Below are 12,970 nucleotides of genomic sequence, written 5' to 3' on the forward strand. Positions count from 1 at the left end.
ATAATGGACCTCATTCACCAATCGTAAACAAACAACATTTAGTCACGTGATCTTATTGATAAAACAATGAAAAAAAAAACTGTCACGTGACAACCATCATGAATTAAACATGAGATCGTAAATTATATAGAAGAGATAAAGCACCACGTGGCTAAATGTTGTTTGTTTACGATTGGTGAATGAGGTCCATTTGTATAGAAGATATATAGAATCACGTGGCTAAATGTTGTTTGTTTACGATTGGTGAATGAGGTCCATTTGTATAGAAGATATATAGAATCACGTGGCTAAATGTTGTTTGTTTACGATTGGTGAATGAGGTCCATTACGGTATTCTAGTAGTTCGTGGAACACCTATTCAAGCCTCGCGGAACAGGGAGCACAGTTTGGGAAACACTGATGTAAACATTCACCAAGATGCCCCCCATCTTCCCTCCCCCTTTCAGGACTGGTCCAGACAAGTGACAGGATCGTAGCGCATTGAGAAAGCTAAAAGCTAAATATTAAAAAAATACTAAAAATATTTCTAATCACGCAGATTTATTATGTCTAAGCCAATTGTACATATAATTGCATAACTGATCTAAGCTAATTGATACAATTACACTTACAAAGTATTTTTTTAAAATGTTTTTCTTGTTTTTGTTTGAGTACCGAGCCTAGGGCCCTAGGGCCTAGGCCAATGTTATTTCTTTTAGTCTCAATATCTAATGGAAATTACTCCATGTCACCGCGTTACGTAGCATAGCCGCAATGCCTTAGTATTTTTTTTATATAAATTGTCAAACTGATAAAACGTTCCTTCACTCGTGTCTATTTCCAGGGGCGTGTGAAAGAAATGGACGTCTATGCCAGGAGGTTGAGAAGCATGCTAAACATCTTGACGCCTGCCATTACAACACAAATAACTTCTCCAGAGACGATTGGTTTCTAATGACCATTGGTTTACAAGAAAGGGAATCATGATGGAACCTTCCAACGAGGACATGTCTACAGAATTAGGAGACACGGACAAACTTAAGCAGACGCTCAACACGCCATCAGAGCCTGGGGAAACAGGCATTAACAAAGGGGCGGCTGGTCCGCCTTCAGATGGACAGCGGCCCGAACCACGTCTGTACAGTCAGAGCATTAATGAATTCCAACCATACCAAAAGTCTATCCAAGACGAAGAGCGACCTCTTATGTCAGAGGAAAGTCCTGAGCACAAGCCTCCATCCACATTGACTGTCACAAACGTGCACAATGTCTTTGAAGTAGAAAGAACACAGGCCAGATCGGACTTAAGCAACAAGACACCAGCTAGCAGTACAGTGTTTAAAGCAGCCAGAAAACCACTGCAGAGACAGACAGAGGTGGATGACAGCGTGCCCACTGAGTCCAGAAACACTAGAGCAACACGAGGAGCTGGCCTCCTTGACTCTAAATACAAACTGAACAGAGAAGACTACAAGTTCCGCAGCCTTGAGGTTCCATCCATCACAATCAAAATAGAATCCGCCGATGAGGACACTCGCTGCAGACACCGCAGCTCCAGCAGCGTGTTCACAGGGGACCCCCGCACCCCGTGGGACCACGAGGAGCCCCCACCGCAGGAGGGGCCCAAGACGCAGACTTTTCTGAGCCCAAGCGGTCAAACCTACGTCCAGCTGAGCACCACAGGGAGACAACTGGTGACCCGCAGCGTGGGCAGAGCCTCTGGAAACAGGCTGAAGAGCTCCTACAGCCTTGATGCTCAGAGGGAGGACGTGGGAGACAAAAACATGAGCCGCAGCCTCAACACGTTGGTGACTTGCAATGGGCAGATAACTCGCACCCAACCAGTGGTCATGGACAAGCTCATCTCGAGCAGCATGATGAGGCTGGAGAAGATGGCCAAACAGAGACGGTCAAGCTGGGCACCAGAGACCTATACAAGAAGTTCACAAGGAAAGATAGAAGGTGAGTATACGTCGACATTGTCCTGTGAAACTGAATGTCCACTGCCCTTTGTATTTTAGGTATCTTAGATAATAGGGTAATAACGCCAAGCGATATTTTTTTGTGGTATGACTCGTAACTACGCACTTGTCTCCCCTAGTTAAAATATTTCATGTTCAGACACTTTCTGAAATTTGAATATTGAGTGACGTGCATAATTAATAAATGTATTTTCTAAGGACAATATATTCAAACTTTTTAAAAATGTTGCCATAATCATTTATTTAATGACCAATAGTTTCAAAAGTGATTTAGAAATTTAAAAAATCCAGAAAAAGATGCTCTACTTTTTCTTAATCTGCATATGGAAGACTTCATGTGTTGAATGATTAAGCCGGAGTTCTAGGGAAGATAACTCAGTTTTGTTCATTTTTTAAATTAATTTCTACATCTCACAATTGATAGAAAAATTAAAACATCAATTGTAGATTAATTCTGGACCAATTTCTTGAGCACGACTTTATCAATTCTAATTTGTATTACAATCAAAACCTCATCAAGTTGCTTATAGTATTGGCACTATTAGAAAATAATACGATTTTTAAAATGTTCTAGTTTATCAATCCATAAAAATATATTTGGTTATGGTTAGCCAACAGATCATGTTATGGCTAGCTAAAAGATCTTGTCTATGGTTAATGAGGGAATCATGTCTATGGTTAGCCAACAGATCATGTTATGGCTATCTAAAAGATCTTGTCTATGGTTAATGAGGGAATCAATCTGTGTTTGATTCTAATAAAATAGCGCCTAATAAATAAGACAACCCAGTTCTGCAACTGTCAAAGTGAAATGGTAATAGAATGAGCAAAGGCTATTGGTCTGTGTAGACAGGAAATCAGTGACTCAAAAAGTTCATCAAATTGAAAAAGATTGGTTGACATGCAACGAAACAATTTCACACTTAGTTATTTCATAAAATTAAATGTAAGTGGGACAGCCAAGCATGACCATTTTAGAGATCTGTTTATGCTAGCCAGCTAAACATTTTTAAATAGCTGCAACATGCAGTCAGTCATCTTTAATGTAAATAAGTACAACTTGTTATAAAACAGAAATATGTGGCGATGCTTTTGAAATAAAGAAATATTATACACAGACTCCAAAGCCCAACATGCAGTCAATCATCTTTAATGTAAATAAGTACAACTTGTTATAAAACAGAAATATGTGGTGATGCTTTTGAAATAAAGAAATATTATACACAGACTCCTAAGCCCAACATGCAGTCAATCATCTTTAATGTAAATTAGTACATCTTGTTATAAAACAGAAATATGTACTGATGCTTTTGAAATAAAGAAATATTATACACAGACTCCCACATAGAAGCAAGGGCTTTTTCTTAATGTTCCAGTCAACCTAATTAACATTTGTGTTCATAGGTGTATAAGTTTAGCACCTAATACTATGAGATCATATCCATGGTTAACCAAGAAATCATGTCTATGGTTGGCTAATAGATCATGTTATGGCTAGCTAAGAGATCTTGTCTATGGTTAATGAGGGAAATCATGTCTACGGTTGGCTAACAGATCATTTTATGGCTAGCTAAAAGATCTTGTCTATGGTTAATGAGGGAATCATGTCTATGGTTGGCTAATAGATCATGTTATGGCTAGCTAAAAGATCTTGTCTATGGTTAATGAGGGAATCATGTCTATGGTTGGCTAATAGATCATGTTATGGCTATCTAATGATCTTGTCTATGGTTAATGAGAGAATCATGTCTATGGTTAGCTAACAGATCATGTTATGGCTATCTAAAAGATCTTGTCTATGGTTAATGAGGGAATCATGTCTATGGTTAGCTAACAGATCATGTTATGGCTAGCTAAAAGATCTTGTCTATGGTTAATGAGGGAATCATGTCTACAATTAGCTAAGAGATCATGTCTATGGTTAATGAGGGAAATCATGTCTACAATTAGCTAAGAGATCATGTCTATGGTTAATGAGGGAATCATGTCTACAATTAGCTAAGAGATCATGTCTATGGTTAATGAGGGAATCATGTCTATGGTTAGCTAGGAAGTAATCTTGTAACTTAGACAACTACCTAAAGGCTTTAATTTTCACAATTAGTGTCAGGTTGTTTAGCCTCATGGACATTGTAATAGAAATTAAAACTTGAAATCTAAAGTTTCCTGTGTGCGTAACCCACCATAAACAAAAAAAGCAGCTTGAAAGAAATTCATAGCTAAGCCCATCAAAATCAAGGGACAATGTTTGCAGTGTGAGACGTGAATGTTTAATAAGTGTATGCAGTAATATATAATGTGTTTGAAACACACAAGAGAGATACAAATGTAAGATAAAGCACAACAAATTTGTTTGGTGATCAAAGAGAAACGCTCCAAAGATAGACTCACCTCCTCAGGTGTTTTCCCAGTACAGACTCTTGATTCAAATTGCTTGTCACCCTGTTATAAGTAAATGAAGTAGTTAATAAAGGATGCATACAAACAGAGAGAAATAAGTAATATACATTATGTTCAGATGGTATGGCCAACTAAACATTTTGTATTTTATTTGTCAGGGAAAGAGAAATTAGCCAATGTGGGAACAACCCACAACATTTCTGTAATTAACCTGATGCTGTATCATCTAAACTAATGAGCCATACAACCCACAACATTTCTGTAACTAGCCTGATGCTGTATCAACTAAACTAATGAGCCATACAACCCACAACATTTCTGTAACTAGCCTGACACTGTATCAACTAAACTAATGAGCCCTACAACCCACAACATTTCTGTAATTAGCCTGACACTGTATCAACTAAACTAATGAGCCATACAACCCACAACATTTCTGTAACTAGCCTGACACTGTATCAACTAAACTAATGAGCCCTACAACCCACAACATTTCTGTAATTAGCCTGACACTGTATCAACTAAACTAATGAGCCATACAACCCACAACATTTCTGTAACTAGCCTGACACTGTATCAACTAAACTAATGAGCCATACAACTCTATGGGCAAAATTTTAGTTTGAAATAAATGATTCTATTATTTACTTCCACATTATAAGCTCCTTGAAGAGGTGTGTGTTATTAGTTTGAATAGAAAAAATATTGTATTTTCTTTACAATACCTCTATTCAAGTCACTCCTTCATGAAACCTAGATCCAGGAACATGGAAAGCTGATCTCAGAAACGACTAACGATTTTCCTAGAAATTTAACAGTTCATGTATATCGCCAAGAAAAGATTAGCTAGCTCGTTAGCCATTTAGTAAAACTAGTCTGACCATTATTATTTTTCAAGATAAAAATTAAATTTACATTTAGCTAGAGATCTATATCTTGGATTCTAGGTCTAGATCCAACAACGGATTTTGAAAGGACTGTATCTATCGCATTCTTGAAAGGACTATCGCGTTCAAGAATTTCCTAATGTTAGGCTTTATTGATTCAAGAGTTTAATAAAATGATGTTAGAACAATTTAAAATTTTGCTTATCTCTATAGATCTACTTAAATCCTACCTTTTTCATACTGACAAGCATGTGTCGATTGAAGTTTCTGATACATGCTTGAAAAGTGACCAGGAATGCAACAATATCCACCATTCCTTTCTCACTGGCAAAATGTAATGGAGTTTTGTTAGCCTGAAAATGAAGCAAAATAATACATAATTCTGCAGGCTAGATCAACAGAACAAAAAATAAAATAAAAGCTTACTCAAATTTCACATCAATAATCAATCAATAAAACATAACAATCAATGAACAATAATCATCAATTATTTAGTACGGTAACAAAGCTTTGTCTACATGCCAAAGGTTAAATAATTATCATCAGCCTATTATCTCAGTCAAAACAATTAAGAGCATAGTCCTATTACTTTCTTTTAACCATCCCCAGCACTGGATATTTCTCTGTAGTCCAAATTAAGAGTTCATCTGCGGAAAGTGCCTTATTGACCAAAAATGAGGTTTGGGAGGTCATTCATGAAGATTAGAAAGAGAGTGCAGCTAAGGGCTGAACCTAGTGGTAGTCCTTCTTCCAAACTTTTTTTTACTAGAGATGGCACCTTCGAATCGGGTTTGGATGGTTCTGTTTTTTAAGAATGCCCTGATCCAGCTGTACATTCTTCCATGGATGCCCATTTTTTTCATCTTCAAAAATAGAACTTTTCATCACACTCTATCATAGGCTTGTTGAAAATCTATAAATACTGCTGTAGTGTGCTTGTTTTCATGAAGCCCTTCTACTGTGTCCTGGATAAAATGAAAGAGGTGGTCTTCTGTTCTACTTGCCTTCCTGAAGCCAGCTTGTGCATTGTGGAGTGAGTCGGTAATTGATCATTTTTTCTGCCATTGCTGACTAGATCCAAACTAAATAGAGCCCTCACAACTATCTCCATGTATTCAAAATTATGGAAAATGGAAACAAACAAAGAAAAGTCTTTTTTTTTCAGCAACAAAACAGCAAAAACTACACCCTAAAAATAGACTCACAACTAATAAAGAAAGAAGAAAATCCAACATATCTTGGTGTAAAATTAGACCAAAGACTGTCTCTAAAACACTTTATGGCAGATTTAAAAGAAAAGGCATCACAAAGATTAAACATAATAAAACACCTAGCAGGAACATCCTGGGGAGCTGAAAAGAAAACCTTTAGACAGTTATACACTGGATACGTCAGATCTGTAATGGATAACTGTCTCTCCATACAAGTAGCTGCCAACAAAACCTATCAATCATCATTAGACACAATCCAAAACCAAGCCTTGCATCTAATCAGTGGAAGTATGAGAACTACTCCCACAGCAGCCTGTGAAATAGACTCCAACATTGAACCTATTAGGTTAAGGCACAACAGAGCAGCATTAGAAGCTAGTGAGAGATACAGAAGGTTGGAGGACGATCATCCTAATAAACTACTAACACAGAGAAATAGGAAAAACAACCAAGAAAAGCAAAGAACTCTGACGAACTAGCCCTAAAACACCACCTACCCAATAACCGAGAAAAAATTACCAGATTTTCAAACATAATGCCCGGACTCAATACAAACAACCAACCATTAAAACACATTTGCTAAATAATGCTCTAACAAAAGAATTAAATCCACTGGAGCTCAAAGTAGGCACACTTGAAACAATTGAAAGCTATCCAAAAACAGCTATCCATATATATACTGATGGATAGTGATGGGCAAAAGTTAACTAAAAAGTTGCTAACTTTTAGTTTAACTAAAAAAAATTAGTTAAGGCCAAAGTTTAATTAAAAAAAAAAAGTTTAGTTAAAATCCTAGTTTAATTAATTTTTTTTAGTTACAAACTAAAAAGTTTAATTACAAATTTTACAAACTTTTTTAACAGACATACCAATAAATATTTAGATCTATGTAATTTGGAGAATATATGTAATAAATAATAGAGAGGAGAAATAACTAGAGGGTGCACAGGTCACTAGAAAGCCTTTTGACCTTTACCCTATAATGGTCGCTATTCCCGCCAATTCAATGTATTTGAAAGGCGAGAAAAATAAACGTGTTCATTATATTCTAGCAAGTTTCGCTGCTTGATAAATCCTGATAATTCCTTGCTTCTATTGATCTACATTTTGTCCCTTTTTTTTTAACACCAGTGTGTTCCCGTATAGTTGCAGACAAAGAATTTTGCTTTACTATAGATCTAAAAGAAATGTCGACTCTTTCTATTTTATTTTAAAACTTTTTTACTAGTAGATAGATCTAGAGTCTAGTGACGTCTAGTCTATTAGTATTAGAATTAGTCTAGACTACTATAGTCATAATAGTCTATATTTAATTATTTTAGTCTCTAGGCTTAAGTAGATTCTAACTCTTAGTAGTCTTAGATCTAGATGTAAATTTAAAATTATAAGTCAATAATATAGATCTAGGTAGTTTCGTATTCCCCCCGAGTCACGTGGTTGTGTGTATACAACGCGCACCGTGCTTAGTTTTAGTTAGTTTGTAGTGGGAATCTGAAGCGTTTTAAGTCAATATTTAGTGGTTTCAATTTACTCATTAGCGCTAAACTATAATTTGTTAATAACAGGAGAATCTACAGATAATTTTTTTAAATAGTTTCAACTAAAACAAATAGTTAAACCTTTGATAGAAGGTACCGAAGCGTTGGCCTATAATCTGCCATAATGAGATCAAGATTTCTTGATCTACAATGAATGACTACACTTACAGTTCTTAGCGTTCGGGTAACCAGTCCTAGAAAAAAAAGTAACACTTTCATCCCCCCCCCCCTTTTTCCTCTCTGCCCAAAAGTAAATAAGCTTGAACTTGAGTGTGTGTATTGGTGGTCAGATAGCTCTAGGGCTAGTGTGTAGTCGATATGTCGACTAGTTGTTATAAAAGATAAAAAGACTGCCATGTGTTTTCCTTGTGCGTAATAGGCTTGAGTTGTTTAGCGAACAAATAACACATCTGATAGTCAAGGATAAATCGAGATCTACTCTTACAGTTACACAGGCCAAATGTGTCTTACCCCGCCCTTTCATTGTTAAATTTGGTTTCTAAGTAATAAAATAGATCTAGATCTATTTCGTCAACGCATTTTTGAAACTTTAATGTAACATTTTGTGAATTTCTTAAAAATGATAGAACTTTTAATAACATAATAATACATCATGTATCCAACACAATAACCGGAAAATGAAATACATAACGTTAAAAAATAGCTGAAGTTTATGAAAATAACAATGTTTCAACTAATTTTGCCCATCACTATCTAAAGGTAACTTATATTAGAACTTGGACAATTACTTCTAATTTCTTTCTATAATAGTATTCTAATTCTAGTGATTCTATAAGATCTACATCTATCCCATAAAGACATTTAAATCTTGTTTCATGTGCACAAATAAATGTTTATTACATTTTGCTAAAGAGATTGGTTGTGCTTTATATTTTTCATGTTTGGCTGCTTCGTCCTTAAAAAAGGTCAAAATAGTTTGTAAAAGTTTAACTAAAGTTTCTTAGTTTAGTTTAACTAATTTTTTCAATTTGTGATTAACTAAAAGTTTAATTACTTTTTTTTAGTTCAAACTTAGTTTTAGTTTAACTAAAAAAATTTAGTTTAGTTCCCATCACTACTGATGGATCAGCCTTCAAAGCCACCATCAATGCTGGTCTTGGTGTCTTCCTGGTCTTTCCCAAAAATAAACACTTTGAAATAAGTGCACCCTGTGGCGATTATTTCTCAAACTTCCAAGCTGAAATCAAGGCAATTACCATAGCATTACAGACAGTGGAAAACAAATTATATGGAGTGCAATCGCCATCAGATATTGTTATCTTTTCAGACTCCCAATCCACTCTGCAAGCACTTAACAGCACCTCAAACAGCCCAAGAGAGTTGACAACACTAATTGTGATAATCCACCAGATGATATCAAAATTAAATATCAATATTACACTACAGTGGATCCCTGGACACATTGGCATCATGGGAAATGAAAAGGCAGATAAACTATCAAAGGCAGGATCATCTATGGAACAACCAGATAGACCTGTTAACTACCTCACCCTAAGGTCAATGTTAGTCAACAACCACAAAGAGGAGTGGCTCAACCAATGGGCAACAGGAAACACAGGCAGAGCCATGTACAAAGAAATGAACATGCCTAACAAACTGGACAGTATTAACTTCCTTCCCCGCAAAGAGCAAACTACAATCTTCCAACTAAGGACAGGACACACACCTCTGTTAAATTACCATCTCAATAAAATAAATCCCACACCACATCCCTTTGTAGACACTGCGCCCACCCTTATGAAACCGTAAATCATATCCTCTTTGAATGCTCCTTCCTAATCCACCTTAGGCAGACCCCAGTTCCACTACAGCCCAATATAACCAACACCCTGTACAGCAGTGCTGAACAACTGAAGAAACAGCACACTATTTTTCCTTGTCAGTCTGCAAAAGAGCTCACACCTCAGCAGCAATAAAGCTGGCTAAAAGAAGAAGAACCATCCCCATACAGTATCACCTAGCAACTAAAAAAATTATCATTTTTTCTGCTATAAAAACTCATGCAATCACAACCCACTCCAAATTTACTAAAATCTTTTTGTAACAAACTTTATTATATTAGTCATGATGTCAAAATTATGAAGAATGATGTTTCTATAAGGAATAGTCTTATGTTAAAACCCTAATAAGGGCTGGATTTCTATTTATCAGGCATTATTGGAAAATTTAGGATGTTTCCTGATAAAATGGAGATCTGAACTCTGTTGGGGAGATAAGCACAGTTGACCATTGTGGTAGCCACATTGCCCCCCTTACTTTCATCTATATGTCTGATAGTCTTATAATTCTCAAGAGGGAAACTTTAAATGAATTATAGCTAGTACCTAATCCAGACATGCCTACCCCCAAGACCCAGAATGTGGAACACTCAGGTTGAAAATGTGGAATTTTGGGCCCCAATGTGGAACATAAACACGCTTTTATGTTAGTCAGCCATACTGTACGCAATATAAATAAAACTTCAATTATAATTACTTTAATAACAATACTAGTTTGCTTCTTATAAATTAGATGTTTATATTATAATTAAAAGTAAGAAAACCTTTAATTCATAATTATGTCCTTTGTTTGAAATCAATAGTTCTAACTCCTAAATGATGAATTCTAACTAAAATGTATTCTAATGACCTAGACTCAAATGTTACTATTTTTATTTGTTACTACTAGATCTAAATCTACTGACTAGATCTAGATTATTCTAGATCTACTTGATTATCTATCCTTTTCTATGGCTCTACTCTAATCACTCTAGATGTTGTCTCTAGTTCTAGATCTACTAGTGACTTACTAGTCTAGACTTACATTTAATATAAGTCCTCTAAGTCTAAGAACACAGATTATAATAATAATATTATAGATCTAAATATTAATGTCTATAGTCTAGATCTATAGTATAGACTTATTGAGAACTAAATTTATTACATAATAATGATACATAGAAATCTAGAATCTAATCTATCATCTTCTAAGTCTATTTCAATATAGATCTAGATTTAGTATCATCTAGTGCTAGTCCTACTTTTAGATCTAGAAACTAATAATTAATTTAGACTATGTAATAATACTAATAAGTAGATCTATACTAGTACTATACTTTACTATAGTATAGGCAGTATAGCCTTATTTAGGCCTTAGCCTTACTGACACTGTCACTCACTGTAGTGTGTCTAAGTTAATTAATTACATTTAGGTCTAGATCTAGGTCTTTAATAACGTATTTTTAAAAAATCCTTTTCTTGGATTACTTAGAATTAGAAACCTAAGCCTAAGAAACCAGTTGAGTTAGTGTTAGAATAGTGACAATACTATACTAGATCTAGAATCTAGTGACAATACCGTAACCATAGACATAGTGTCACATAGATTGCCATAGATAGTAGACCATACATACGTCGAGACAATGATTTGAATGATGAATGATTAGTTGAATAATGAATTATTGAATAGTCTAGAATCTAGATCTAGTCTAGACTAGTAGAGCCATTGTCACTTGTGAGAAAAGAAAGGGATTTGAATGGAAAATTTGGCTTATTAGAGTACTAGATCTAGATCTATGTCTAGATCTAGCTCAACCGTATCTTCATAAATTTAGGACACACCGGGTCCGGGAGGAGATGAAATGTAAACAATAAACACAGACATAGATATTTTATTTTGCATTCAGTATTTTCATTTCGCATTATTAATAAATAATGAAAAATCGGCGATTTTTTTTTTTTGTGTGTGTCGGAATTCAGACTTGGCGGAACAAAAAATCGTGAATGCGGAACGGCGGAACATGTGAACTTTTTTTATGCTTTTGCGGGACGGTTCCGCATAATGCGGGACTGTAGGCATGTCTGCTAATCATTTCCCAAGTAAATATATTGTAAATATATTGCCTATAACAACAAGGTATGTAACACTTCAGATGTATGAGGTCCTCTGTTTGACTCACAAAGCTAAGTCTTCTGGATCTAATAAATGATTAAAACAGCAAACTCACAATTTTGTCTGGGGTATTGAGGTATAAATCTGTCAACCTTTGAGAGTTTTCCTCCGCCCGAGCTTGGGTGACGTACATGCGCTTCAAGAACTCAACATCACTGACCATCTCCATGATGAGTCGACATGACTCTAGCTGACCAGCAATAACACTTGCATGCATTGCATTATAACGTGGGCCTTCCTTTAATGAGAATAAAGGTTTAGTTTTTAAAGGCTTTTAGTTAATTAGCTTAGTTAGTTTAATTCAGTTCTTTTTGGTTTCATCTAAATAAAATCATTCCTGACAATAAAATCATACAATATAAGAAACAGTACAGGAAAATTATGTAACAGGACAAATTTGTTATCTAACAAGTTCTTTGTTACCAACAGACATTAAAAGAATTTCCTTTTATACAAACAAAATGTTTGTTTCCTTTCTATTTTTCTGGAAGTAAATTGTTGATTTTAAAATACAATTTTAATCACAGAGTTTTTATTGGTATTATGTTACTTTGGATATTACAGAAAATACAAGACTTTATTAATATAGACTAACAGAGAAAAAGAAAATAACCTTTAAGATGGTAGGCATATCTCCATTGCCAATTAAGAATCTAGGGTTAGACAAGATGCGCTCTCGACAAAAGCTGACATTGCCTTTTTCTAACTGGATTCTAAACTCGCTCAGTTGTGGAGTTGTTAATGAAGGGAACAGTTTTACCTCCCCTTGTTCAACCTCAGCTCTCTCCTGAAAAAAAAAAAAAAACATTTATGAGAAACTTTGTATATTCAAAAGAAATATTGTTTCTTAGAATAGGAAATTGATCTTTTTTTCTATAATAATAACACTAACTATAATATAAATCAAAATGAAATTTTTCTTATTTCTCACAATTTGAATTTAGTTTTTATTATACTTTAGGTTTAAAGTACTGGCACAGAAGAAATCATTAAATGACATTCCTGTCATACACATTAATTGA

General features: G+C 35.0%; 2 protein-coding genes across 3 annotated transcripts in view; one reads left to right on the top strand and one right to left on the bottom strand.

The window, feature by feature from the left end:
* The window catches only part of LOC106061453 (uncharacterized), a 69,558-nt gene that overhangs the window by 49,539 nt on the left and 7,049 nt on the right, over nucleotides 1–12,970 (bottom strand). For both annotated transcript variants that reach the window (XM_056039032.1, XM_056039031.1), the window contains exons 5-8: nucleotides 12,562–12,735; nucleotides 12,004–12,186; nucleotides 5,479–5,601; nucleotides 4,353–4,403 (exon numbers count right to left, since the gene is read on the bottom strand). In XM_056039032.1, the coding sequence (XP_055895007.1) occupies nucleotides 4,353–4,403; nucleotides 5,479–5,601; nucleotides 12,004–12,186; nucleotides 12,562–12,735 (531 nt within the window). The remainder of the gene's footprint in view (nucleotides 1–4,352; nucleotides 4,404–5,478; nucleotides 5,602–12,003; nucleotides 12,187–12,561; nucleotides 12,736–12,970) is intronic.
* LOC106061452 (phosphatidylinositol 3,4,5-trisphosphate 3-phosphatase TPTE2-like) overlaps nucleotides 1–12,970 on the top strand; it is a 70,155-nt gene that overhangs the window by 33,747 nt on the left and 23,438 nt on the right. The window contains exon 2 of the mRNA XM_056039033.1: nucleotides 824–1,941. Coding sequence (XP_055895008.1) covers nucleotides 963–1,941 — 979 coding nt within the window. The 5' untranslated portion in view covers nucleotides 824–962. The remainder of the gene's footprint in view (nucleotides 1–823; nucleotides 1,942–12,970) is intronic.

Source organism: Biomphalaria glabrata, chromosome 8 (assembly GCF_947242115.1).
Source record: "Biomphalaria glabrata chromosome 8, xgBioGlab47.1, whole genome shotgun sequence".
Lineage (NCBI taxonomy): Eukaryota > Metazoa > Mollusca > Gastropoda > Planorbidae > Biomphalaria > Biomphalaria glabrata.